At 49.8% G+C, this 27,978-nt stretch overlaps 5 protein-coding genes across 5 annotated transcripts; 1 reads left to right on the top strand and 4 right to left on the bottom strand.

The window, feature by feature from the left end:
- Nucleotides 1-117: 117 nt before the first annotated feature.
- On the bottom strand, nucleotides 118-2,281 carry ENH_00080790 (hypothetical protein, conserved; the record flags this gene model as incomplete). Its single annotated transcript, XM_013583264.1, has 4 exons — nucleotides 118-754; nucleotides 910-954; nucleotides 1,347-1,581; nucleotides 2,209-2,281. The coding sequence occupies 4 exons, from the start codon at nucleotides 2,279-2,281 to the stop codon at nucleotides 118-120; spliced, it is 990 nt and encodes a 329-aa protein (XP_013438718.1).
- A 181-nt stretch (nucleotides 2,282-2,462) lies between these two features.
- Nucleotides 2,463-3,651, bottom strand: ENH_00080780 (14 kDa phosphohistidine phosphatase, putative; the record flags this gene model as incomplete). Its single annotated transcript, XM_013583263.1, has 2 exons — nucleotides 2,463-2,629; nucleotides 2,883-3,651. 2 exons carry the CDS (start codon nucleotides 3,649-3,651, stop codon nucleotides 2,463-2,465), a joined length of 936 nt encoding a protein of 311 aa, XP_013438717.1.
- A 9,980-nt stretch (nucleotides 3,652-13,631) lies between these two features.
- ENH_00080770 (pyruvate dehydrogenase, putative) lies at nucleotides 13,632-16,037 on the bottom strand (the record flags this gene model as incomplete). The annotated part of the gene is made up of 5 exons (XM_013583262.1): nucleotides 13,632-13,886; nucleotides 14,118-14,265; nucleotides 14,423-14,617; nucleotides 14,771-14,886; nucleotides 15,123-16,037. 5 exons carry the CDS (start codon nucleotides 16,035-16,037, stop codon nucleotides 13,632-13,634), a joined length of 1,629 nt encoding a protein of 542 aa, XP_013438716.1.
- A 1,694-nt stretch (nucleotides 16,038-17,731) lies between these two features.
- Nucleotides 17,732-18,513, bottom strand: ENH_00080760 (Microneme protein 13, related; the record flags this gene model as incomplete). Its single annotated transcript, XM_013583261.1, has 3 exons — nucleotides 17,732-18,094; nucleotides 18,307-18,323; nucleotides 18,438-18,513. 3 exons carry the CDS (start codon nucleotides 18,511-18,513, stop codon nucleotides 17,732-17,734), a joined length of 456 nt encoding a protein of 151 aa, XP_013438715.1.
- A 4,282-nt stretch (nucleotides 18,514-22,795) lies between these two features.
- ENH_00080750 (hypothetical protein, conserved) lies at nucleotides 22,796-25,839 on the top strand (the record flags this gene model as incomplete). The annotated part of the gene is made up of 5 exons (XM_013583260.1): nucleotides 22,796-23,194; nucleotides 23,321-23,695; nucleotides 23,812-24,069; nucleotides 24,264-24,458; nucleotides 24,772-25,839. The coding sequence occupies 5 exons, from the start codon at nucleotides 22,796-22,798 to the stop codon at nucleotides 25,837-25,839; spliced, it is 2,295 nt and encodes a 764-aa protein (XP_013438714.1).
- Between the last annotated feature and the right edge of the window lie 2,139 nt (nucleotides 25,840-27,978).

Here is a 27,978-nt window from a genome sequence, read left to right as displayed (position 1 = left end):
TCTCCAGTGCCCTGAGGTAAATGAACAGACAGGATAGAGAATCAACGGGACTCTCGCATTTCCCTATCCGCGGTCCACCCTGGCTCGCGGAAAGTTGACAGCAACGGAGAAGCGTTTTCAAACTGGAGGTTTTCGTCCCTCGGACGCTCCACCACCAACTGTCCTCTCTGCTTTCTCCCTTTCATCATTGATTTCCTCTACCCCGTTATCCTTTCCCTCAACTTGTCGGTTGACCTCTTCGCTGTCTTCGACATCTTCAGAGTCTTCCTCACTCTCTGCCGAGGTGTTTGTATTTTCGCTTTCCAACTCATCCGCATCTCCTACTGGTGTTGCCCTGCTGCTGGGATGGTTCCTCGCTGCTTGTGCTGAAGCTGCACTCGCTTCTAATACTGTAGCTAATACTCTAGCATGCTTGACCTGTGCTTCTGTTTGTGAGGCAAGAGAGCTGTGGCTGGCGATAACGCCTTCGGGAGAGCCTGTTGCGCCAGCATCGACCTCCCGTTCCATTGCCGAGGTCGTAGCAGACATATCAGCCACAGCAGCAGAAGGCTGCTTGTGTTTAGCGATCAGTTGTTGCATTTCGCCGTCTACCTCCGTTTCCAGCTCGGCTGCCTCTCGGCTTTCCAACTGGCGCACTTCGGCTTCCGCCTCGAGCAAATCGCGCTGGACTTCCTCAATGGTTGCCACGCCCGCAGGCTGGGGGTGTTTGTCTTGGGCTGTTGCTTCTTCTGGTGGTTCTTCTGCTGGCGCCAATCTGCGACATTGCCAAAAGCGTGCCATGTAAAATCCCCTGTTTTCGTTTGCTCCCTAATTACCGCTCGATTGTCCTTTCCAATCTGCACTTAGCGCAGCTCAAAAGCATTAAGAGGAGAGAAAATTTGGAGCTTCCTGCAATATTTACCGTTCTACATCGCCCTGGGGCATCTCCTGGGGCCTCTCAGCTTGTAACACCTCCTCAAAAGCATGTCGCCGAGGGGTTTACAGGCAGATCCTCCGTGCATAGCCAATAGAGTAGGTCGTAATAGTAGCACGCTACCTCAGGTGGTTCTCGCGCCACTTTCGCTTCGGAGGGAGGCAAGCATTTTATGGGTTCTACCCGAGTCCCAGACCTCACCGCGACCGGCAATGCAATTGCTGGCCTCTGTGGTTGGGCGGGCTTCAACGAAGATTTGCTGCTCTTCGCTCGTTCGCTCGTTCGTTTATCTCTCCAGTGTTGGCGGGAATTCTCCAATTCTTCTTCGAAAGCTTGGATTTTGTGCGCTGCTGAAGCCGACGAGTTCCTTCGATCAGTTCAGCAGATTTTCGGCATATGTAACGTGGCGTCATTAATTTGTACGGCAACTCACTTTCTGACGGCTTCTAGGTGTTCTTCGAGCTCCTCCAGGGTCTCGTTCACGTCATCGACATCGCTGTGGAGCTGTTGCTGCTCCTCTGCAGGAACCTGGAACGCGGTTGCGAAATGTAAGGCCTGAAGAAAATTTCGAAGTGACGCGCTATTCGATTGGAAGCACCAAAGATGTACCCGCTGGTCACAACGCCGACGCTGCACATCTTTCAGAGAGGAAACAAGGTGAACACAAACTTCTGAACCGACGGCAAGAGCGAACAAAAGATACCAAAGAATCATTGTATCAACTCATTACTATTCTAGCCGTAATTCGTAGTGAGGAATGCAAAATGCCGCTGCCTACAAGACGCCTGCGGTCGATGACACCTGCAGACACCCTGCTCTACATTAAGCTGCGGCTCTCCAACTTCTTCATTTTAACTGAGAAACTTTGACATATATCCTAAATTTACGCAAAGTTTCGTCTATGTCTGCCCTATACGCTCTTTGTTTACCACCAATGGTTTCCAACCCGAAGTTAGGTGTGCCGCAAAATGTCGGATCTCCGCGAATGCAGCAACGCGCCAACAAAGGAGATACGATGGTGATCAAACTACGTGATGTAGGCAAACAGACTTATGTTCTTGGGTGATTTTGATTTTGACTCCTGCTACCTGTGGTTTGCGTTCGGGCGCCCCAGCAAAACCAACAACTGCTGTGCAACAAGAAAACAGCTAAGCCGCGATCACTTACACCGCAACTGCCCGACTGCTCTCTCAAGGCTTGTGCAACTGGCACGCTTGAGCCACACTGTGTAGTTACCGCATGGCGTGGCGGCAAACCGAAGATCATGCGCGTACCTGCATCCTCAACTGTAGCACACACCTCATTTACGTTGTTGCTGTTTCCCGCAGTTCCAACTTTAAAAAAACAAGCTGCAGTGGACACGTCCATGTCGCACGTCCATGTCAGCGCCTCGTGTGGCGCAGCCCATCTGGCTGCTCCTACTGCGCCGCATGTGCAGCTACATGAAAGGTGCTGCGCAGTGTTGTATACTTGATAATATACGCTCTTGCATCACCGCTTCACCAGCTGCCTACGAACTAACATGATTCACTCGTAAGAACCGAACTAGTTAGTAGCCGTAGTTGCCGAATGAAACGAGGAATTCATCTCCCAAGTGCTCCTTGACCATCTTCGCCGTTATCGAATGATCTGCCGCCCCGTACTGATATGAATAGCCATAGATTTCGACCTTTTTCTCCGCCCGCAGTACACTCATGCGACCACCTCCCGTCACGTCTGCATTTGCACAAAACACAGCAGCTACACAAACACGGAAGTTAGCAGTGCCTGCCAGTATGTGAGCAACAGGGAGCCCAAACACCTTGAAACGCAGGCGCTACTAGCGTCCTGCGGAGAGTAGAAGACTAAAGACCCCACACTAGGCCTTGAATTTCCGGCAACTACGCAGATGGTGTGCAAGTTCAATTATCTGTTCTGCAGGAACAGAGAATCCAAGGAGTGCCATGCGTTGCAGCGCCTCAACTCTTACCCGACATGATGTTGCGTGACTGAAGCGCGTTGAGTGTGTCCAAAGCTGTTTGGTAATGGTATTCGGCCTTAGGGTCCCCGCGGACAAGGTACACATCGCCAACCATGTCATCTTGTTTCGGTATTTTTATGAGGGTGTACTTCTGTATGCCGTCGCCCACAATGACTGCTTGCAGGGAGGACGAATACTCGTGCGTGCTCTGTTTGTTTGCTTCCGCAGATTCAGGAGGGTTCTTTGCTTCCCTCTGTTGCTTGCGCATTTCTACTAAGCGTTCGGTCAACGCCTGAGTGGCAAGTTCAAGCGAAGGCCGATCCAGAGGCGACGCCTCAGCGAGCTCGTCATTCAAAACCTCCAACGCTAGCTCTACCTCTTCAGGGGTTCTCTGTGAGTGTCCAGACCTCTCCATCTTTCTAGGACAAGTCACGCGAGAGAAGAGGTGCTCTTTGAAAGGAAACCTTCTGTGCACGTCCGTTTGGTCGGCAGGAGTGCGACCACCCGTTGGCTGAGTGACGTCGTCCGTGCTGTGCCCTTCTAAGCTGGTGGCACACTGGATACTGGAACCCGAAGGTGTGGTACGGCAAGAAGTGGCAGCGCTCCTCTCCTTTACAGATCCGCTGTCTGACTCGACCTGAGAAGGCGCTAGAACCGAATCCTCCGCAGTTTCCTGGGCCAGTCGCTTCGTACGAGCTGCTCGTACAACCCCCCAGGAGGAACTTGGTCTTTTTTCCCGGTGGTGTTTGATATGGCTAGAAAACGCCGCAGGAAGCATGTGCCGGTCTGCTCAGCTGCAGCGGCTGCAGTAGTCTGGAAGCACAGAGCAAACCTCCGCACGTCCCCTACGGTCCGTCTAGTATGAGACTTTCTGTATTTAATTTCGTCTTTCGTAGTAAGCTAAAGAAACTTGAGGAGAGGAAAGTCCCATGAAGGTAAGCACCAGAAGCAAACGCAACAGCCTGCTATGCAAGTCAATGAATGCAGTGGGCCCCACGGGGACACACAGCTCTACCACAAAGTGTGTTTAAATATGTGCAGATAGATCAAGAACTAGGTTTCAATCACGTCAAGATACTCCTGCCAACTGACACGCCCACGAGAGAACAGGAGTCGAAGAATTATAAAGATGGCCACCCTCCTACCGCTGTAGCTGCCTTGCAGCGAAAACAACACACGAAATTTCGAAGAGCTTTGAGCTTGAAATTTGGGCCTTCCAGAGCCTTTTGTATTATATTTTAGGTTTTGTGGATGCCTTATCGGGAGACTATCGAACGTTCCTCGACTAACGGCACAAGGACGTTCGTCAGTTTTTCGCTGTGATGGCCTTTGACGGGCTCAGCTTATGCGCAGCAGAAAACGTTACTCAAAGCAGTACTTCCACTGATAAAACCAAAAAGAATAGCACCGAGGAACATGTTTGTCTTGGGTTAAGGGGCGGCTCCGGCAGGAGCAATCTGCGCAAACACAAGACATACGGCGAAGCCGTTTCTTTTTTACATGGAACAGCGTTTCTTCATTCTGCAGGGCTCTTCTTAGCGGAAGTGGAATATCTGAAGGACACTGAGCATCTTGCAGTAGCGTACGTTCACACCAGCTCGGCCCAGTAACTCTAGTTAATGGGTAGGGCAGAAGAAAGGACCCAATATACAATTAACTGCCACCTGCATGCCGTCTGTGGAAGGCGCTACAGTTGCAACAACAATGTGCTTCAGAATTACACAGCTAAAAGGCCTTGTGTCCTAAAGTTGGTAACCAAGTGGTAGCAACTGAATTGAAAATGTTCATTGTGTAGGTCTGTAAAAGTGGGAAGAGATCATTCTTCTTCTCCAGCGACAAAATACTCGTCTTGATGTGCACCGTTAGTGCAACGAGATTTTTCCTAAGCTCACAGATGTGCTGGGGGCCAATTGGTACTCAACAGGATGTGCTGAGTTCGGCAAAATGCCACAACTTCAGTAAGATCCCCCATATGAGATCCTGTTTTCTGCTGCCTATTTATTGTTAACATCACCTTGAGGCGCTAACAATGCTGCCATTTGAAACCTATAGCCACACGCTCGACACAACAGGCTCCTATTCTGTTGCACAAAGGCCCTTCTACTTGACTATGAAGGGAAAACGAGGTGTCTTTTGTGTACTGTTCGCCTTCACGGTTTACAAGCACTTTCAGATCGAAACGAGGCATTTTTAATGTACTGTACACCTGCACGGTTAGCAGCTACTTCGGCTCTACACGCATGAAACTAGTCGCTATTTGTATAAAGACAAGACTTGGATCTGGAAGTGTTGGTTCCCTTTCAGATGTGTAGCTCAGGCTTGGTCCTGCCCTGCTGCGCATTTTATCCTCCCCCTATTTAAACTAAACGGTCTTCTTCCGAGTTTTCCAGCTGCGCAACATTTGCGGTTGCCTCCTCTGTGCTTGTCAAGCATGACAGCTTGCCAGCGTGTGTACTCCATAGGCAGCCGTTTGCTTCACGGGTGGTGTTGGTGGGGCACGCCTATTAGACTCAGGGGCACAGCGAAATTAACATCCTTGAGCCTAAAGAAAACACTAAGATGTTTCATACTCGAAATCCTTGAAAGCGGATACTTTTCTTAGAGAAGATGCGAAATCAGTATTGTGGGAACGCCCACCGTAATCGATCATTTTTCTGTATCCTTTGAAAATCTGTACATCAGGGTCAAGGGAATGCTGTCTTTTCGCTTCTAGCAAATGCGGCAATTCGAAGTCCTTAAGCTGCTTGCAAGTTGCACAACGGATTGTTGCTTAGCGTGGGCGTTGAATTGGATATCTACAGCGCCTGCAAAGTGGTATTGCGATTATTCCACGTCTCACTTTGTTTTGTTGAGTTACTTCAAATGGGGAAGCTTACATCAGAGCTGCCAGGTAGTTGACCTAACTGATGAGGCATGAGACTTGAACAACGGCCGGAACCCTCACTGGGTAGAACTCTGCACAATTCCTTGTCCAACAATTATCTGTCCCTCCGCTCCTACGATTTGTTCTTTCGTCAATCATCGACATTTATGGAGTGTGAATGACACTTACTGAGGGCGTAATCCCATCTTGATACATCTTAATTCAACTCTGCGGCTAGGAAAGCTTCTTTTCCCGTTGACGAAAAATACGGAAAGGGCCCGTTGATCAAAGTGGAAGCGGCTCGCACTTTTGCTGCTTCCTTAATTGTCTGTTTACAATAGACACAATATATAAATTTAATCGATCAATGTGACCCTTTAGTAAAAATAGAGCATCTTCTAGTCTCATCTTCGGAACTAAATCGCTTAAGTTTCATCATTACTTGCAAAATTGAAATTATCATTAAAAGGTTAACCACTTACAATTTTTGGACCAGCGCGAAAAACACAAAAGCAGCAACAATGCTTTCCTTACACATTATTCGGTATCTTTGGCGTTTAGAGACAGTCTGTCACCATGCAGCCAGATACGGGGTCTATGAAAGGGTAAAACTGGGCCTATTTCATTACAACTCTGTGCCATTCGGTGAAATCCATAATTCTCCGTACATGTATGTAGGTAAATTGACTCTTTCGAGCCACGGGGGAATTAGCGCCGTACCTATCAGAGTTGCGCTCCGACAGAACCGACAGAACCGGAGAGTGATTGGCAAATAAGGCACAGTTCCCCTTGGAATGTCTTGTGCACGATGATTCAATACAGCAGCGCGTACGGCGGCTCCTGTGCCCATACCAGTAGACCATCAAGATTCGAGAGTAATTCCGCAGAAGGAGCCCCTCATGAAAGAAGCACCATAATTTGTAAAGCGGGTGGACCGAGCCAGGCGAATCGCCCACTTGGGGAGAAAGGTAGCGCATGTACGCGGATAGCTTGTGGCGCGATTGAGCTTGGCATGACAATAATCAACAGTCTTGCACCCAATCGTACTTCAGAACAGATACAACATGCAGGTCTCCCTCAGCTTGATTGAGATAAGATTAACAAAACTAGGCCTCGGCATGCGCTGTTGGGGAGGAGAGCTTGAGGAATATTTAGACGGTGCTCTGGTGCATCTTGCCTTTTCGGAAGCTATAAGAGTGCACCTGGTAGGTTGTGCGCGCTCGAAGCGTGAAGCGCTCCAGCAACTTTGGGATACACGTCGTTCGGCTTTTATCCGCCAGTGCAACAGGACGGCTAAGTGTACTGTTAATTGACATAAGGTAATTGCGCAAGGAGTGGGAATACGAGCAGGAGAACTATTGTACTTTTTTTCATCCAGCCTGCCAGTCAAGCTGCGCAGGGCCCAAACTAATGGTGCTACCACTGATTTCAAGAGTTGGAGAAAATTGCTGGCAGAAGCAGCAGGCTTGGGAAGCTCATGGGCGGCTAAAGAAAGTGCAGAAGAGGCGGTAACATGAATAACGCTCAGCTTAGGCGCGGGCAATGCCAGGGATCGGGCTTCCTCTAAGTGCGGGAGACAATGAAACGCAGTACCCAGGGGCTATCAGCGTTGCTTCAGTGTGTTTCGAGCGCAAGCAGAGGGACAAAGAACTATCCCTCATTCAACAAGAACACTTGTTGGCCTGGAGAAGCTTGCGGGCGGTGTGAGGTCCAGAGCATTAAGCTACAGACTGTGCTGTTCAACCTAACCAAGGAGAAAGACGTTACAAGGGAGAAAATGGCAGTCTCAGGACCTGTCAGAGCAAAGAGCAGCAGCAGCTTTTAGGAGGCCAAGCGTAGAGGTCAGGGGAGACGTGCACGCCAGGCAATACTGGCATGATAGCGTGCAAATGCTAATGTGGTCTGTCGCAGCAAGACTGAATCCCATCGACGGCTCCCTTGGCTACAACCAGAGCAGCAAGAAAAGGGAAAAGCACTGTTTAGAGGCCAGTGAACAACCTTGGGTGTATTCAGAATGCAATGTGTGCAAGACCGTAGTGCTTGCCTTTGAGACAACCAGGCATAAGTGTAAAGAGCGTTTTGATAAGAGTACACCTCGCAGTTTCATGAACCTCTTCATTGTCGGCCGGCTAGGACTGCGGGCGCGTCATTTACTTAAGACCCCTCGATTATTTGTAGCCACGGGAGAGCTTCTATATATCAACTCCATGGGGATATGAAAAGAGAGAAATTGTTTTCCGGGGAGACTTGTAGTGGGAGTGGTACCATATGATCTTGTCCTTGGGTTATACTGTTCAACTGATCACAATTTAGCTTGTATGCTGATCAGCCACAAACCTAAGTGAATGTCCAATGGCGTGACCTACCAAAGAAAACGGAGGGGACAAAGGAAAAAGAATTGCAGTCCCAGAAAGCGCTGATGCGCATCTGCTGAACAGTCCGACGATACCTTGAAGCAATAGGCGTCTAGGATGATAAGCGCAGAAGCGGCTACATTGTAGTGCACAGCACCTACTGCTGGGACTACGCTGCTACCTGCCCCTCGAGCAGGCCTACAAACTACACCTAGCGTAGGCCCATTTCCTGGAAACTGTAGCTTAATTTCATCGAAATACAATGAATCTTACGTGTTTCAATATCTGTTTTTTCGATTCGCCCCACTCTGGGAGCTCGCCTCCTAGGCCCTATGGGGAGGAGGCCTGCACTGGTGCCGGCGCTATCGCCAGCCCCAGTCTCCACACATTTTCCACACATTTCACGTATGCATTTTAACTCATAGACAGTTTTCCCTACTTTTACCCTAGTAGGTGGGTCCTGTCCTCCTCCAGTGTTGCGACCCCTTGTAGGTCGCTAGCTAGCTATCGTCTCTAGGACACTAGCAAGCCCCATTGTAGTGCCTGTGCATTACATACATTCCTTCGTTGTGCCCCCAAACAATACGAGGGACGCCGCAGTTGAAAAGTGAGAATGCCAATGAAGGGGGTTTTGTGTTAGGTAAAGGAAAGCGATTCGTGTCTGAATTGGACGTTGCAGCGCCTTTACACCACATTGGCTTCACTTGTTGTGGACAACCCATCTCACATGTAATGGGGGCCAAGAAACGCTGCTTTGGGCGCTGGACGAGTATCGCAACCAAATCCATACTTCAAAGCCCCTACTTCTGCTACCAGCCTCCTTACAAGGCAAGACAGGAGAAAAAGCAGTCGCCGTGGACTACGGCGACCTACAAGTACTTTAGTCAGAAGGGGCCCAGCGGTTGCCGCACGAGGTACTTGAGGTGACCACCTGATTCAGAGAAGTATTTCATGATGCCATTCTTTTAAAGCTACCACTAAAGCTCCTACGTAGTATCCACCTCCTACTATTACTCGGCGCAGTGCCGAGCAAGACTTGCATTTACCGGGCGCCATTGGATCCTAGTGTCTACAATCTGGAAGCCGCTAATTTGTGAGTTAATAGGTGGATAGACTTGATTTATAACTCCATCCGTATTCCGACGATAATGCCTGAAAAGCGTGATGATGGTTCGTGCGAGCGGAAGACGCACATGGTGTTAAGCGAACATTAGTTTAGATCCCTCACAACTATCCCTGATTTTCCTCTGCTCTTCGAGATGCTGGGAGGCAGATAAGAACTCGCCTAGTGTCATCGTTCAAGAATAAGAGGCAGGAGGTACAAAATAAACATAATGCTTTACAAAGAACATTTTAAAGCACTGAAAAGGTAAGCAGTACAAAGCAACATCTGAGAGTTCAAAAGCATCACACCCCAGATAGGTGCGAAGGGATATCTCCTCAAAGTGATGAGCGGCCATGATTACTTCCTTTCTTCTCTTGTACTACTAGAAGCCTCTATGTAATTCTTTGCTGAACCGTGGCGATAACCGATCAAAGGGTCCCCTTCGACAGACTCTGCCGTGGCGGGCAGTCTAGCAGTCCCGCCGGACTGGCGGAGTAGCTGAGGCGGCGCTGCTTGTTCAAATATGGTTTGAATTGATAACGCAACTATTGTTTAGTAGTGGTCAGGAATACACGATGCGAGCAAGGGAATCGAACTTCACCGTCAGCTTTAGGTGCAGGGGAGTACTCAACAGGCGAAGACCCTGGACACGAGATCCGTTTTGAGCCCTACACGCATCGTCAGCTATGCATAGAAGTGTGCTTTCGCAAGCAGCATTAGACTGCCAGAAGATACGTAGTTGCTTCGCGTGAAAGGCAACAGTGAGTAGCTCTTAAGTTTAGGCAAGCCACGAGCATTCTCCAGCCATCATCGTTCGGACAAGCTACACGTGTAGTACACTCAGTTCTCTGCAGCCCCTATGATGCTCCACAGCCCACAACTCGGGCGTTCTATGAAATATTCTCTACTACCGACGCATCGGTCGCATAACGTCTACAAACGTGTTGAAAAGACCGTTTTGTTTCGAGTTCTAAAAACCATATTTTCAAAAAAGTCGTTTATTCTTGTTCTTGCTGTCCTAGTCCGGTGAGGATGTGACGCGCACCTGTGCCGGCGTCGTCGGCAGCCCCCATCTTAGAGCATTCGCAGGCATTTTACTCTATACATGTTAATTTGTTAATAAAGTGCATTTGTATTTCACTAGTAAGAGGTTACAGCCCTCAATTCGCGTCTCAACCTCTTCACCGCCTTTAGGTCATCAGCTGGCTATCCTCTATAGGTCACCAGCAAGCCCCATTGTAGTGCCTGCGCACTACAACACGCCTCCAGCAGTTTTATCCTAACACACACCTCAGGCTCTATCACCGGCACGAGTGTATTTGTGACCAGTTTCAGGGGACCCATTTTTCCAAGCGGTCAAAATGTGTGTTATCCAGGTAGCGACAGTCTGAGGAGGCTGTGGCGGAGAGGCGGGGCGGCAAGACACATTTGAAGCACAGGCTCACTGAATACTGATTGTGGGAAATTAAGGCTTTCCTGCATGATTCTATCATCCTAAATAACATGCATTTGAGAATGCTTATGTAATGCACTTGACTATAACTCAGATTTCTTCGGGATGGTGCGAGCCTTGGAAAGGTCACGACCGCTGACGAACGTGTCTTCAGTGGTGAATGCACAGACCTAGCAGCCAACACGAAGTCGAGGGCAGGTGTAGTGCACAGCGCCTACTGCTGCGACTACGCTGCTACCTGCCCCTCGAGCAGGACCTACAAACGGCACCTAGCGTAGGCCCATTTCCTGGAAACTGTAGCTTATTTTTATCGAAATACAATAATTCTTAAGTATTTCAAAATCTGTCTGTTCGATTTACCCCACTCTGGGAGCTCGCCTCCTAGGCCCTATGGGGAGGAGGCCTGCACTGGTGCCGGCGCTATCACCAGCCCCCGTCTCCACACATTTTCCACACATTTCACGTATGCATATTAATTCATGGACAATTTGCCTTACTTCTATCCTAGTAGGAGGGTCCTGTCCTCCTCAAGTGTTGCAAGTCGCTAGCTAGCTATCATCTATAGATCACTAGCAAGCCCCATTGTAGTGCCTGTGCAGTACAGCCCTGTTCACACAGCTATACGCGCGGACTCCTGCGGCTAAATGCAGTTCCTGCAATGCGCTTGGCTTCGTCCCTGCATCTTCTCCGCAGCCAGCCATTTTCGATACGCTCCTAGCCACGAGCTTAGAAACTTCAAGTGCTTTTCGGAACAATCATAGTCGCACAACTTAGTACAAAAATAATGCTAGACGGAGATTCTAAGAAATTATCTCTCTAGGTCAGCGTGCTGGTACAGTTCAATTCTGTATACAAGCACATCCTCCGGGAAGGCGACAAAAGCCTGGACATTCAAGTGTGGCCGGTAAGTGTTAAACTTTACAACGTGCTTCTCTATTTCGTGTGCCAGTAGCCGAGTCGCGAGGAACTGGGCCCACTCGGAAATTATTTGGAGGCATTCGAAGGTCCGACGAATACTATCGAACCAGGTAGCAGCAGTCGTACACTAATGACTACCCAGATAGGCTCTGTAGTTAGGACTACAGAGCCTATCTGGGTAGTCATTAGTGGAGTTTTCAGACATTAGCTGGCTCCACCACTGCGGCTTCATCCATGCACTGCGCCTTCCTGCGCTTCGTCTCCTGCTTTCCCCGATTTTTGTTTCCCCTGAAGCTCTTCGCCGCTCTTCCCTGCTGCCTGAAGGTCTTTACCCTATCATTTTACAGCCCGTTGAGCCTTTCTTCTCATGGGTATCTGCAGTTGTTTCCTCCAGCTACAGGCGGCTTCCATGCGCAAGCTGTGGAACTAGTTGCAGCCCCCACGGGTTCTTGCAATTCTTGCAACTATCACAGTTCTGGTTCTTCAGAAGCTACCGTTGATTAATGCAGTAGCTGTGTTTTATTTAATTTGTACGGTCTGTATAGGCCACTTTCTTGCTTCATTGTGTTGCACAACATGAACCGCAGAGTTGCTGTTGGACCGACTGGAGGGCTCTGCTGCTGTGCGCAAAAAGCGTAAGCACTTCGAGCTTTCTATCGTTCTCCAAACTAAGAGCCCCACACTCCCACAATATTTGCCAACACTTTAAAAGCATACTGCTTTTGTCAAACACTATGACTGCCAATTGCCAAATATCTGCCAATGTTGAAGTCCTGCGCATTACATATGCTTCCACCTCGAGGTTGCTCAATTGTCATTAGTTACTGGTATCAGGGCTTCGGCGTTACTGAGCGAAATACGGGGAATATAGTGCCGAGCAGGCTTTTCTCAAATCGATACAGGGTTGAGGTGTTTGGGAGGGATTTTGTAGGCGTTGAACACAAGTCTTTCGCTCATGAAGCCAAATAGCTTGTAAGCCGGCTACGCGCAGCGAAATTACTACAGCCAGTGTAAGGGCGATGGAGCAGTTGCTTGACCAAGAATGGCACGGCTATAGTCGGAAGCCTGGAGTGCCTCCATTGTAGCGCGAAAACGCCCCTGGTTCATAGGACCGTGCTGATTCATTAGCCCTCAGTCGCTCTCGCCCAATGTCGTAGTAGACCCCCCGGCATCCCTGGCAGTTTAGTTCAACAGAGGCATACGCCTCCAATGCTTTCCCCTTTGCCGACATCTTAGTGCTGTCACAAAGACTTTCTAAATGCCATCCCTTAGTTATTCTCTCTCCAACCTTACTTGTATCTGAATACAATGGCGCCTATAGGCTATTGCAGAGCAGCTTAGGGTCGGCAGCACGAGGCCTATTGAGGTTCTGTCAGACCAATTACAATTTATCCTGTAATGAAAAATGCTACAGAGATGCCCTCAGCACTGGCGAGCATACACTTCTCTCGCCTGTGGTCCAAATCAGCCCCAAAAGACCTCAGCCGGCTGAGGCTAATGCGGGCGGCTGTGTCTCTGTTGGCACTGCGCTGCAAATTGCTACACTTAGCGAATCCCAGGGGTGCTGGCGCATAGACTGGCGAACCAGCAAATGTGAGGACCCTTAGCTCCTTTCGATTGTCTGTACACTGCAGCACGAGTTAGCTTGTGGTGGCTCTCCGGAAGGCACTATAGGAAGAGCGGTCAGCACTGAGACGGAAAACTCGGGTTGCCGTCTCCGTCTACTCAAATTGCCGCCTACTTCCAACGATCTCCCTTTCCATATTCTTGCTGCAACTTCTTACAGGCAGTGTGAAGCTTTAACGGCTTCGTCGTTGACGGCAGATTCGGCAACGGCACCTTATACCGGCTACTGATCTGCTGCTGATGCCTTCTGCTGCGCTCTCTGGGGGCGTTTGCCTGTTTAGACAAAATATACATGTAGGAGGACTGTTGTGCCGTTCTAAGACTCCCCGTCTGTATTCCCCTGTAGGGCTCTAGGGGCTTTTAGTGAATACAGTTTGATATATTAACTTAGGGCGCTCAGGGCTTTACCTGGGGAGGAAGGCGTTAGCTGGATGCCACTTTAATCTATCACAATGGGTGGATTTGTATCGTTCTCTACAGGTGGAGGTACGACTCTCTCGCCCTGGGCCTTGCGTGCCTCTCGGTCCAACTCGATCTTAAGGGCCCTGGCATAAGCGTGAAGCTGGTCATCTGTTAAGGGGTCAAAGCCCTTAGGCTCGTAGGCAGGAGCGAACGTTGTATCCCCGGCAGTGGAGGGATCGGGAGGGGGAGACGCCTCCGCGAACTGCACGGCATCCTCCACAATCTCCTTCATCTGCAATACCACCATGTAGCGAAAACGAACAATGGAATACAGCACTGCCTACAACCTTGAACAACGAAAGAAGGGCCTGCATTCATATTTTTGCCTTAATCCCTTGGCGTGTTGCAGCTTCGATTTGCAACTGCAATGTTTCACCTAGTGATATGCTGCGCATATCAGCAAGCAGTGAACGTAGGTTTTAAAAGAACTTCTGCATAGGGCTTATCTTTTGTTTCAGCGTACCTTACGCCGCGTCAGTTCCAACGTTTCATCATTGGCGTAGCCCATCTCCAGCATATATTGCTCAAAGTGCTTGATGGGGTCGCGCACTGCAAAAGCCGCCTTCTCCTGGGGGCAGCGGAGCTCGTCTGGGTCAGCCAGCGAGTGTCCTCTGGATAAGCAACCACACAGAAGTTGAGCCCGATGATTTATATATACGACACCTACATACCGCCCCCGGGCTATGCATTTGCATCTCGGTACGCTGCAAAATACTTGTGAATTAGGCTTCTAGCAAGTAGCCATTTTGTCACTCAGACTTCACGGACCGGAACCTGTAAGTCAGAGCCTCTATCAGCGAAGGACCCTCTCCCTTTCGAGCCCGTTCTATGGCTTGGCGCGCTGCCGCGCGCACGGCAAGAACATCCATCCCGTCAACTTCTACGCTGGGCACACCGAAAGGAGGTCCTCGCTGGTGAATCTCTTGCACTGCCGTGCTGCGCTGCGCCGCCATGCCAATTGCCCTGAGTCGTCCACACACGCTCAGGCAAACTTGCCTACAAGATTTCTGTATCGACAAAGTACGTTTCTGAATTGCCGTAAAGTCGAAATGAACAAGGGTACCACTGACAATTTTGCAATCTGTGCACATTCTCGTAATGTCTAAGTGCGAGTACCAGTTGTTGTTTTCCACAACGAAGATGACTGGAAGTTTCATTAGAGCCGCCATGTTCATGGCTTCGTAGAACTGCCCCATGTTGGTCGTGCCGTCGCCCATGAAGCAGACAGTAACCTGCAAGTCAGTACCACACTAACAAGCCGCAATACACACCAGTCTCTAATGCTTGTCCTGAGGCGATGCCGCTTTGGTGCAAGTCACTTTCCAAAGTTGTCTGTGCGCAATCAGTATTGCACGACGCATTCGCGACAAGTTCCTTCCAACCCATCAAATGACGAAATGCGCTCACATTCAGCTGAATTTACCGTTATAAAGCGTCAGATTCTATGGCTGCTAGTAGTGAGCTATACCTGATCTTTTTCGCCGGGCAACTCCCGCCGGGCCAGGCGTCTATATAACTGACTGAACGCCACGCCTAGCGCTATGGGGATCTGTTCCCCAATGAAGGCAAAGCCTCCATAAAGGTTCCATTCCTTTGAGAACATATGCATGGAGCCTCCAAAGCCTTTAGAGCAGCCGGTCGTCTTGCCAAACAGCTCTGCGAAAACCTCGCGGGCAGGTACACCCTTGCTGGTGGCATGAACGTGATCTCTGTAAGTGGACGCCACTGCATCGCCTTTTCGAAGCAGTTTTAGCACTCCAGTGCTTACTGCCTCCTGTCCGGTATACAGATGCACGAAGCCAGCAGTTTTGCCCCGGTAGTAGAGCCGGGCGCACGCGTCCTCAACAAACCGTCCCAGAAGCATATCTTCGTATAGCATCTGGGCCACGACTGGCGACACATTCTCCCTGCGGCTCCTCAAATTGCCTCGAATACTTCCATGCACGAGGCCGCCCAATCCATCCTCATCAAAGTTGAACGACCTTGCCTCCCTTTGTGGATCCCCAGCAGACTGCCGCAATGGCTGCGTTGTGGCATCAGTAGAAGCCGCACGGGAACCTTGGCGAGAAGACACTCGCGCGCTATGAGAGGAGGTGCGGGAAAAATTTAGGGACGGAAACAGTGCTGAAACGTCCGAGACATGACTTGAAGCAAACGATTGCGGGTCCATCCAGGTGCGCGAATTGGCAGTCCTTGCCGCTGCATTTTGGTGTGCACGTACGCTCGCTGGGGCTGTCGTGCCAGGAAGTAACAACGAGGAAAGGGAACTCTGAGCGCTCACGAAGGCAAGAGGCGCATGAGATGCTAGACTGGCGGCCTGGTGGGCTTTACTGATGATCCCTGCGAGAGCCCATAGCAGCAGCTGTTGTATTGTCGTTTTCATTTTCGAAAAACGATTCTTAATGGGCTATACCTCAGGATAAATACTGCGGGACACCACGGCATCCGTATGCGACAGGCGTCGTCTGTCCTCGCCACTGCAGAGACAGAGCCAAATGAGGGGAAGGATCCACTATCCCGTGTTGAGCAAAAAGTGTCTTTACGGAAGGAAGCAAAACGGCTCCTTCATGCTTTTGTATTCTCTCTGCCAACACCTTCTGCAAAAGTCTAACAAGGCGCTTGAGACCTTGCATGCTAGCCATGTCCCGAGAACTCTCCTATGCGGGCACAGCAGCCAGCCCGTGAACGCTTCCCTCCCTTCAATGTATGATTTTGCTTAGGCCATGACTTATTTCGCAGAAAACTAAGCTACACTAATTACATATAAGCGGGGAGGAAGCGTACTACAGCGCAGTGCAGTACTAGGACTACAGCAGCTCCAGGTGCTCGCATCACGGACTGCCCCTGCAGGTGCTCCACCTGCATAGCCTCCAGTTCCGAAATATCAAACTGCAGATGCTCCTTCCCCAACAGTTCCTCCTACACGTAGTTATCTGCCACTGTAATCTGTCCCCTGTGACATACCCAACACTAGTTCCCCTGGCTCCGCTGTGCGTCCTGGAACCCTCCCCAGTCTCATTGGCCTGCCTCTAGATCTAACCGTGAGGGAACGCTGCTGTTCATCGTGTTCAGCTTATGTGCAGCAGATTGGGTCAGCAGTAAGAATGCGTGTCTTCTGACCCTGTGAGGATCATGAGCACCAAGCTGCGGAGGCAGCTTGAAAGCTCATGGCCTCTTGAAGCAGCAAAAGGCCTTCTACTACTCGCACTCCCGGCCATGTCCTACTAGAAATCAGGCCACACTAACCAAACCATATCCTTTACTGAAGGTGTAGGCCTCGACTTATTCAGCCTGTAGGTACCCGGTGTGACTTAGCGGCAGGGAGTCCACTAGATCTCACTATGTGTACTTCAGAAAATAGCTGTTGAACTGTGTGCTGCTGGGTATAGTTGGTCTCCTGACGCAGCTGGGCTTCGTGGTTAATGAAGCATGGGTCTGGTCGTGTGGCAAGGTGCTTGTCAGCCTTGTGACAAGCTGGTTGAGCGAAGAAAGGGCATTCCCCAGTCCAAGCCTTCGGCACTAGCCCGCAATTGGCTGGATCGGTCGGAACTGAGTGCTACGAAATTTAGCAGAGTGAAAACCTTAAGATGCATCCGGTTCCGCACGGCGATACTAGCGGCAAAAACGTCGCAACCCCAGATGCGACATCGTTACCCTACCACTCACTGGAGCGCCAGTGGGACTGGCCCCATACTCGACACGCAGATAGCTCGACCTACTTCACCCATCACATGCTCACTTGTCCCGAAACTCAAAAATTTGGTCACCCTCACAGAAAAGTCATTCACAGCTTCAGAGCAACGATATGAACCCTCCCCAGCGCTTCTGACCCGCGACTTCGCCACCTGTGCAGAATCACTTCATCTGTGCGGTGTTCAGTTGCGAGATGAGCAACTACAGCCGACCGAACAGCGAACGGAACTGGACTAAGCTGCTAAGCCGTACAGCTTGTTGGCTTGAAGCTGCCAGGGAAGCCGGAGCATGATGTTCCCAGTAGCTGGCCACGTACATGAAGGGCAGTGAAGCGTCCTGCTGATTCGGTTGCGATGATGTTGCTGCTAGTGACTTTATTGTTCGCTACCTCTGTAACGCAACGTTCCTGCTCCGGTTTTGCATTTTGCAAGTGCCGTGCCTGGTGTCTTCCAATAGTTTCACAAGTCTGTCAGTCACGGACAAGTGTTCCAGTGAATTGTCACTGACAGCCCCCTGACACTCAATAATATCCCCACAGTCGTCCACACATGCTCGTTTGCTCAGACTGAAATCGAGCTCCTTAACCGAGTAGCAGCGCCAAGCCTCCTCTCCTTGCGAGCTGCCGCCCACCCCGCGGCGGGCCACTGCTTTGACGCAAAAGTGAGGGTTCTCGGCGCACGCTCGGGCAAATGTCTCCAGGCAAAGGCCGTCCATAGCCTTGTGAAGGATGCTGGGAGGTTCTTGAACCTGCAAGGACCAACATAGTCGAACACACTCCAGAAGGCGGCTACCTGTAGCACCATCACGACCTTGCCTCCGTTCACCCAGCCCTGCGGTCGGAACCCGAATCAAGCTCCTGCTAGGCAGCTTCCCGTGAATTTAATACAACTCGAATGCATATCCTATCTGCATGTACTGTACTATCCCTATGGGAGCAGTGCCGGCAAGTTCGATCTCACTCCTCCTTGAGTTCCACCTGAAGAAACATACTCGAACTCACAAAATCATTGCGTTTACTCCCAAAGGTATCAAGCCGAAGCCAAAAGCAGGAAGGAAGCGTGCTCAGCGGCAAAGCTTTTCTGAAACTCACTGTTCGCAGATGCAGTGCAGCTGACGGCCAGCGCAATTGCGGCTGCGCCAAGGGATCGGCTCGCGAAAAACTTCATCTTCACTGCTTTTCACGAAACTTAGAACACTGGTGAATAAAGGAAAAGCTGCTACCACCAAGGAAGTAAATGCTTGGCTCCGCGAGCGAGGGAACCACCGGACTCGCTCAGTCTAGTGGCGAGCGCTACAGTAACTATGGAATAAGAGGGAATACGCATATGATGCTTTGGAGATGAGAAATAATGCACATACAATAGATTGACCGGGAATACTTTCTACGATGGAACAGGCCAGATCAGCAGCGGTACATGTAGTGAGCGAGAATGGGCTAGGCGCCTCGACGCAAAAGCTGAATATCGACAGTAAGGTTGGCTACCCGTCATATTTCGAAAGATTTTCCTGGTTGCAAACATTTTAGGGCTGTTGATTCTACTGTAAGGCGGTATTCTCCCCTACGATAACTCAGCGCTGAGCAGCAGGCAAGTCGTGCAGCACGACAGTGCAGCTGAGCTGTTGGGCTGCTCTGCAGTAGCACGCTAATGTGAGCTTTTTAGTTTGGTTGTTGCAGGGCAACTAATCTGGAATTTCATTCTTCCTTCGTTTTTGTACACTTGGACACCAGATCACTTTCCTAGCAGTACAGTGTACCATGTGGCCCCAAAATACTATAATGCTTCGGCGATAGGCTGCGAGATTGCTCAAAGGCTCACAATTTAATTATATGGTGAAAGCACCGGGGTTGTAATGAATTTTGTACACATGTGCCACCCCAAAAAGCGATTAGCAAAGCTTGAAGTGAGTGCTACTACTACAGACAGAAGCAGGCCACTCAGAATCTGACTGCATTCTGCAAGTACATAGCGGGTGAATGAGTACGCAGAGTGCAAGGCGCTGCAGTCGAGTCCGAAGGTTGTCTTTAAGGGGGAACTAAGTTCAAGCATGTCTAAGCTATATATGTCCGTGGAGGAATTAAGGTTGTGAGGGCAGCTTCCTTCACTTCACTCAGCTGCGAATTGTATGTGTGGTGCTGCAACCGACACCGAAGCGTACAGAAACACGCTGCTTTCTGTGGAACCAGACAGCAAGTTCTGCTTTCCATTCACTCACATGGTTAGTTACGCATGTAATAAGGAAAGTCAATGGCACACAGGGAAGCACAAATGAGCCAAGACTGGATCGAAGGAAATTGCTGCTTGGAAGGTCCATATACCAGTGTAGCTGTATAAGTGGCGTTCAGAGCAGCAGTTCAGCTGTCCTTCCAGCCGGCTGCATGAAACTTTCATACAGAGTTCTGTGATGTGCGCTAAGAGGGCAGTGCACTGAACCACTGCATCATTCCTTCTTAACAAGGCTACAACTATTCCTCCAGTCACCTGGTTCTTCAGGCGACACCAAAATATAAGCCAGCCGTCGGAGTGGTCCAGCCTAGTCTGAGTGACACTTAATAGTGGGAATCAGTACTGCATGAGCTATTAGCCTTCTCATTCGCTGAATCATTCGCTAAGCACCCTCCGACACAGGGCCAGGAGGAAACGGTTTTTGATTGGAGGCCAAAAAAAGGCTCGCATCTCCGAACGGGACATGTCGTGATTTAACTAGCTTCCCTAGTCGTACTGAGTTCCTCCTGCACCTACACACGCTTGCCCGCTTGTGTAGGAAAACTGCTCTAGATACTGCCTAGTCCTCTCAGCACATTACTTGTTCTCTCAGCGCATTGAATGCCGCTACATGCCGAAATGCAGCCGCTTGGGAGCAGCGACAACAAGGGATTGTTTGTTTGCGCTCCGGATTGAGGAAGTACTCTTTACTGCCATATGCACCCTGATGCGGTGAATCCTTCCTTCGGCGCTTTAACAATGCAAATATCAGCACCTTTCTCATATTTGTGTTGACGGTTGCTCGTGTGCAGATAGTATTCGAAGAGCGACGCTTGGAAAGGATCACTGTCCTATGCTATCCGGATGAGTGGTTGTACTAAACAGCGACTTTGCCCGCTGCTTGTCGAGGTTTTCCTTACTTTTTTTTAGCATTGTTGTCCATCCCTTGAAACAAGCTATTTCTGAAGCGGCTGTTGTAGGAAGCCTTTTTCGGGCAATTTTTCCCGCATGGCGCCTCAGCACGGCAGTGGCAACGGCTTGCTCGTCCTTGCTTGAGGTTAAACGAGCGCACATAGCCAACAGGTGCCACAGTATGAGTAAGAATGAGGCATGCCACGAAAGGAGGAGAAGCAAAGGTGTTTCCTCAAATGCCTGGCACCGGAGGTTAGGCAGCGGCGGCACTGCGGGCTTGAGCAGGTAAGATGCTTTTCCTGTCTCGGCTCCAGGCAGTAAGCTTTCCAGGAAAGGCCGACCATTGCATCAGAAATGAGTGCCGAAGGATAAAAGTGGACATGCACGGCGATGATAGGAACTGTTTGGCGCCTGGCTCAAGGCAGCCGTACGTGGAGCGTGCCTGGTTATCATTCGCCGGAGAAAACGTCTGAAGCACACTGTGTGAGTTGTATGAGGCGCGGAAGAACTATGCATGCAGGTGGCTGTGCGTGCTTGCTTCTCTGTGTCTGTGGAAGGTTGGCGACCAGCACTCTCTTTCCAGAAGGGCAGCATGACAGCATGTACACGTCTTTCTATGCAGCCAGCACGAGTAGGTATGCACACACCCGAAAAGAATCAATATCACCACCTAATTAATCAGTACTACCTGCAAAATTTGAGCAAATTTTCTGCGGAAAGAAGAAAATAACAACGATGTGCCTGGAAATGATTAACAAAGATATTAGAGTCCTCTATGGGGATCTTGAGTCCTTTTATGCTCGTCTTACGAATCATGGTCTCTAAAAGCGCGACCAAAGGAATGGGGGATCAACATTGTTGGAACAAAATTTGTAAAATAACATGGCAGTCGCTTTGTTTACACACTTTGCAGTGCCGAAACGGCCTCGGTTGCAGATCTTGCTGGCAATAGCAAACAGTCAAAGAAGAACGTTGGAGGAAAGAGTGAATGAAAATTCCGTGGGAACGAAAATCGGACATAAGTGAGCGAGGCTTGCCTTATGGCTTAGCTGCGTCAATTTCGGGGCTCTTTGGCTTCATTTTTCTCGAAAGTGATTTGGGAAATCACCTCTTAAACGGGGTGTGGATAGCCCACGGAAGCATGCATCAACGCGTAGCCTTCAAAAAACAAAAACAAGGAAACGCCAAACTTAAAGCTGGACCGTCTTACGCATGAGGCGCAAATTTGAGAATGGCAAATAGAAATGCCGCCTCCCCTGCAAGGCAATGCACTTGAAAGGATGAATAGTGACACTCTACGGAACCCTGGGCGAAGCACCTGAAGCGTCGTAGCATATATTCAAATTATTTTCACGTAAGTGCAATCCTCTGGCTTTTACATTTCCGACAGCCCAATCCAGATGGCATTTTTCCCGCGTGCTGTAGGGCACTTCGCAGTGCTCTATCCTGAGTTGTGCAGAATGGCGCCTCTTACTCAGATTTCTTTGTTTTGGATTACACATACTCCTTCCTATTCATGGATTTCACCACAAGTAGACACTGGGGGTAAACCGTGTGACTGATTGTTGCCTGTTGGGTAATAACCCACGCTGTGGCCCGGTGACCTGAGGGTCCTTTCACAGGGTTAACGCTGGGGAGGTATTAGCTTTCTACTATTTGTATCTATTTTTGTCATTCATTACTGCAACTCCGGTATTGCAGCCGCGAACATGTAGACAAGTGCACTTCCAGACAGGGAGCTGCTGGGCGCCTGCCAAGCTACACACAGTCATACGTGTGCGTAACTTAAGCTTGTCTCGGAGAAATGCCCTTATTCTGAGCAACACTCTCAATATGTTTATTTACTAGATGAGGTAAATGGGGTAGAGTTTCGTGATTCTTATGCCATGCGCCTATCTGTCACTGGCGGTGGTTACCGTCATCGTGCAAGTGGCGGCTTGCTGCTAACCCCCGCAGCGGGCATACTTGGCTGTGTTAGGTGAAGCACAGGCCCAACTTCATTAATTCTTGCTCGTCGTCACAAGTGTAAATTGTTGCGACAACATGAGCATGGGGTGGCGTGCATCTTCATGTGATTTCTTGAAGCCTTAGCTATGGGCAGTTTTCACTGTTGCAACTGCACCAGTGGGCACTCCTTTTCACACACTCCGCAGTGCGTGCATGCATGTCTCTGAAATATTTAGTGGGCTTTCTTATGAGTAGGATATCGTTCTAACCAGTGCCTCTACAGATTGTCGATTTCCACCCTCAGGTTGGTGGCCCCTGGAGAGTGACAGGTGTTTGTGGGGTGCACTCAACATACGTTTAAAGGTCCCCTGCCTCATTTTCAGAGATGAAGAATACCACAGGCATCATCTGCCATGCGGTGGCATGTATTCTTGCGGTAGAGGGCGCCGATGCGGCCAGTGGGAGCAGCCTGCTGGGTGCCTTGTTTCGACCGCTCGATGCTTTGAATCTCCACTCCGCATTGAATCCTTCAAACTTGCTTCATGGGGACCGCTCATCTTTTGGCACAGAGCAAAGGCAGTTTTTGCCTAAACAAGGTGATATGAGTCTGCTCGACTCCACGAATACTTTTGAACTGCTCTCAACGCTTCGGCAGGGGCGATCGACGTTAACAGACTATCTCCAAGGAAGAACAACCGGCTTTTCCAGCCAAAAATTTACGATTGTGTCCGCTCTTTTTGGTGATGATGCTGCTGACCAAAGACTAAGAGATGCATTGGGACCTGTGAGCGAACACGGAACGTGAAAGACTCTTGCGACTTATTAAACCGACTTATTAGTAAAACTATAACTGATCTGCTTGCTGGGGTTGTATTCCTAGATGTAATTTTTTGTGTGCCCCTTTTCGTAGCCTGGGTCTACTCACATCGAGCAAAAAGGACCGGCGGCCGGGGACAATGCCAGCAAGCGACCGAACGCACAGGACCCTAGGCTACGCAGTCTAAACGAGGCTTTGGGATTTCACGGATTTCCTCCCCTACCATATTTGCCTCCTTTTCTTAGAGAAAATGCTGATGCATCCACGGGGGCTGACCCGGTAGAGCAGTTGCTCGAGAGAGTCAACAGCGGGCAGGGGCTGCCAGAGACGGTCATCAACGAATTTGCGTCAGAGGAGTATAGCTCTATTCGCTCGTCTTGGCGCCTTCCTTCCACGACTATTCCTTCTCCGAATACAGGCCTTGCCAACAGCCCCTGGCCAATTCCTCACAGGAACAGTGCCGCACAAGTCAGCTGAAAGCAGCCATGTAATTGCTCATTTGCATGACGGATATTGTTTGCTTTTATTATCCGCCAGCAGCCTTAAAGGCAAGGAACTAGCTCTTTCTGATTTTGCGTACTTAGGGCAGTACAACGCTGGCAGGCCCAGATGGGAGCCGTCGCCTGAGCCATAACTTTTTGAATAGGGCAATGGTGGCATCCAACCCAATTACTCTGTTCTACACAGCGGACGAGAAATACCTTTGGGGAAGCAGCTGGACCACGATTTTTAAAGTTTCGCGCACAAAGACGTCTTTGGCAGTCGTGGATTTCGTAAGAAAGAAGGTAGAGACAATCATGGAAGACAAATTTCATGGCGCTTACGCGCTCCTGACTCAAGAGGTAGGGTCTGTTCCACAACAGACAACAATAGCTGTACTCATAATTAGCGGTATTTGTGTATGTGTTGATAAATATGTTGTTAGTTATGTGTCTACGACGTGCTGCGGAATCATTAAACGAGCGCAAGCAGTGACTACTGCAAATGAAGCGCTGAACGTCTGCAAACTGACTTTCACTGTGTGCTTGTGTCGCAGAACGTGTTTGTTGTCTCGACTGGAAAGCGCTTAGAGGCGTATTATGATGTGCCAAGCTCAAATGGAGACAGAATCATGGTGCACCCTGAGGCTTTCACCCTTCAAGCAGGTCTTCAGGGCCTCCAAGCAGAGCCACCCCGGCCTCAGGAAGTCTTCCGCGCTCTCTGCATGACTCACGATGGTCATATTGCTTGGGTAATGGCCTCACTGTCTTACTTGAAGTATACCTGCCTGGAAGTCTTTTACACTACTATCACAGAGCCGTACAGCCTAGAGCAGAATGCACTCGGCTGTTTACGCCGGTCACAAGAAAAAGTGGAACTGGTCAAAGCTTGGCCAATTAAGCTGCCTTGGCACTGCATGCGCCTAATGGGACAACCTCCTTTTAGCTGAGCATAGTTGCAGATAAGCGCATCCACATTCATACAATCAGCCCATGCCTTTCTCTGCAGCTCTAGAAGAGTCCGCAGGTGGTCTTTGTGTTGCGCCTCCATACAATGCTCTACAGGTCACCGACGTAGGCCGTGTAGGCATTTTGGCCCGGGACGTCAAGAATGGTGCTTTCCGCAAGGCTCTCGCCACTCTGATGCTCGGAGCTTCAAAGCGAAAAGGATCCCCTTCTAAAACAGATAAAACTTTAACTCCTGACGGCATTTCAAGTACCGGTAGTGGTTCTGTCTCGATGGACGATGACATTGAAGTGTCAAACAACATTGCTTGCGACGAGCAAGGAGGTATTTATGTGGTGTCCTCAAGGTATATGCACAAGGTAGAGTGGGACGGGGAAACGCTCTCTGTGTCTTGGGAAGAGCCTTATGATCTGGAGCCAGGTCTAGGGGGCACAGCTCCAGTCCGCCTCGGTGAGGGGTCTGGCAGCACTCCAACTCTCATGGGCACTCCGGACCGTCGGTACGTGGTCATTACAGATAGTGCAAAGTTGATGAACATCGTAGTTATGGACGCCAGGACTGGGAAGGTGGAGGCACGACATCCTATAACGTTTGGGGACCCAAACGCAAAGGAAACCACAAGCGAGCAGTCAGTGCTGGTCCATGGGTGGCGCATGGCTGTTGTGAACAACCAGCCCACAGAAGAAACGAAAGTATCCACAAATTTCCTTCAGTATTTGGGGAGCCCGACGACCTTCCTTGCCGGACTAAGTTCATCAAGCAACACATGGTCACGTTGGGGCGACACAGTTGCAGCGGCCTTACCAGTCATTGTCGGAGACGCACCGAAGGGTGTTGAGCAGTTTGAGTTCGACCCAGACACAAAGAAAATCCGCTCTGTCTGGATAAACAAGGAAGTTTCGATCCCTAACGGCATCCCAACAATGAGTGCAAAATCACAGCTCATGTACGGTGTAGGCAAACGGTGTCCTCTTGGGGGCGAGGCAGCGCCTTTGAGGGGAATGTGGACCCTTGAAGCACTGGACTGGTGGACAGGAGTCAGCAAGTTCCACTACAACATTGGGGCAGGGCCAATGAGCAACAGTGTCTACTCAGCTACGCAGATTGGACCGAACGAAATCATCACGGGAACAGCGGGCGGAATCGTGCGCATAAGAGAGATCTAAAAGAGTCCAGATGCTTGAAAGTCAATGCCTTGTCTGAAAAGGCTGAGAATCCGTCTAGGAGAGGTTTGCAGTCTCTAGAGAAAAGGCAGACTAATAAGGGCTGCGAAGGGCCCCTTAAAAGTAGCGAAGGTACGCAGGAATGTTCGTGCTTCTGGAGTTGGGCCGCCACTACAGGTGATTCAGTTAAGACAGTGTGTCGCATTCTCGAGCATTGGAGACGAAATCGTCGAAGCGTTTCATCAGGACACTCGGACGGGCAATTTGGTGCTGACTACGGCGAAGTAGATCTACGCGTTACACGTGGAAGATCTCCTAGTACTGCATACAAGGGGAAAACGTCCTCTTGTTGCAGTCGCCCGCAGCAGAAGCACCTCATAGAAACAAGCCTATTCGATTGCGCCAATGCTATGCAGCAAATCCGGCGCGGCAAGTACTAGCCATTTATCTGTGGCTAAATATTGCGTAGTGCATGTACTCCATTTCCATAAACGGAACTGGCCGAGCCCCTTTCGGTTCTGTTTTCACCGGTTCGGCGGGCAGGCGCCTTCATATTTGAAAAAACTGCAGGTCCCTCAGTTCTTGGCACGAGGCAAGAACTCTTTTTTCGAGGGATTCTATGCTGAGCGCTATCAGTTTTCGACGAACTTTTGAAAGCCAGTCTGTTTACGACGAACCGTTTGGAAGCCAGTCTACAGGAAACGATAGAAATCTCCAGCTGGCTGAATACTGGCCTTCTGCACCCTCTTGAAAAACCCTGGTTTTCTGCTTGCTGAGTCGCGTTGGAAGAAATCGTCATTTCGGATCATTAAGATTGTATATTGGTCCTTCGGGCGGCGTCGCAATGCCCGGACCTTCTGCCCGGTGTTCGCTCCAACGTCAAAATCAGGAGTTGGTATTTCGACTCATTGATATCATGGTAAACGCTTTTATCCAGAGCTTTTATTGAAAAGGTAGTTTACCGAGGTGCAGGCGACGTTGCTGAAGGACTGACTTCTGATGTCCACTAAGCAAGCCACAGGAAAAGCAAACGGCTAGTGGGGAAACTCTGGCAGCCAAACGCCTATTCGGCTTAATGCGGTGTGGCCGATACGTCACTCGTTTGCTGTGACTGACGGGATAGAAAAAGTGTGTGTGCGGGTACGCGTCCTTGGAAGATGCTTTTCGCGCTCTGTCACTTAATCTCGCTACGGGGCGCTGTCTTACAACGGATTTAGCCGCTGCACAGCTACTTAGGAGGTCTTGGAAGTACAGAAGATGATGCCATAGTGGTGTCCAAGCCTTGAATAAGTTGTAGAGTGTACAGTGCCAGCACGTTCCGTGAGGGCTTTTGCCCATTGCCAAGGACGTTCAAATGCCCGCTCCATATTGCACCAAGTTCCTGAATTTGAATGGCCCCTACAGGTTTCACTGAAGCAAACTAGGGTGTTTGGAAGTGGCAAGGAAGTCAGCTTGTCCTAGACTCCGTTATGGATGGCGCTTTTGCCTCTACTCGGTACAAATATTTGGCATCACCAGTAGCCCGAGGGGGTGAACTACAGTTGCTTTTTCCGATTTTATTGAGACGCAGTGCGTTTAACATAAAGGGATTATGTAGGATTGCGGGGATCTAGCGCTCCCCTTCCACATTGTACCTGCAGCACCCACACTAACATTTTCCCCATTTGAATAGAGTCGAAACTTATCGTGATACCTACATAGCCCATCTATCCTTTAGAAAAAGAATGGTAAACAGAGTGAGCTACCTAGAATTCCCCAGCATGCAACAACGTGGGGTAACTCCCTTTTGCCCCTTTGCCTTCCTCCCACTGGACAATGACACCATGCAACTATAAAAATAGCGTTACTAACTTTAGCTCAAAGGGCGACCACGAAGGTCGAAATCGAGGTCGAGCAATGTATGATATACAGGGATAACTCCGTTCTGCTTGCATGCCTGTCTTCGTGTGAACTCAGCTGGGACTACCCAAATGGAACGTTATCTTGCAGGAAAATTCCGTATGCATGCATGGAAAATACTCGTAATCTATTGAAAGTTGTCTCAGTTTACTATTAGCAACGTCATGATTCTCTACTTTTTGCATGAAACTGGTCTCTGGTTTGAAGCGGCCATACCGTTCTCAGCACTACAAGGCACCCCGG

The sequence above is a fragment of the Eimeria necatrix genome, genomic scaffold (assembly GCF_000499385.1).
Source record: "Eimeria necatrix Houghton genomic scaffold, Enh_scaff87, whole genome shotgun sequence".
NCBI lineage: Eukaryota > Apicomplexa > Conoidasida > Eucoccidiorida > Eimeriidae > Eimeria > Eimeria necatrix.
This window is presented reverse-complemented; position numbering and strand designations above follow the sequence as displayed.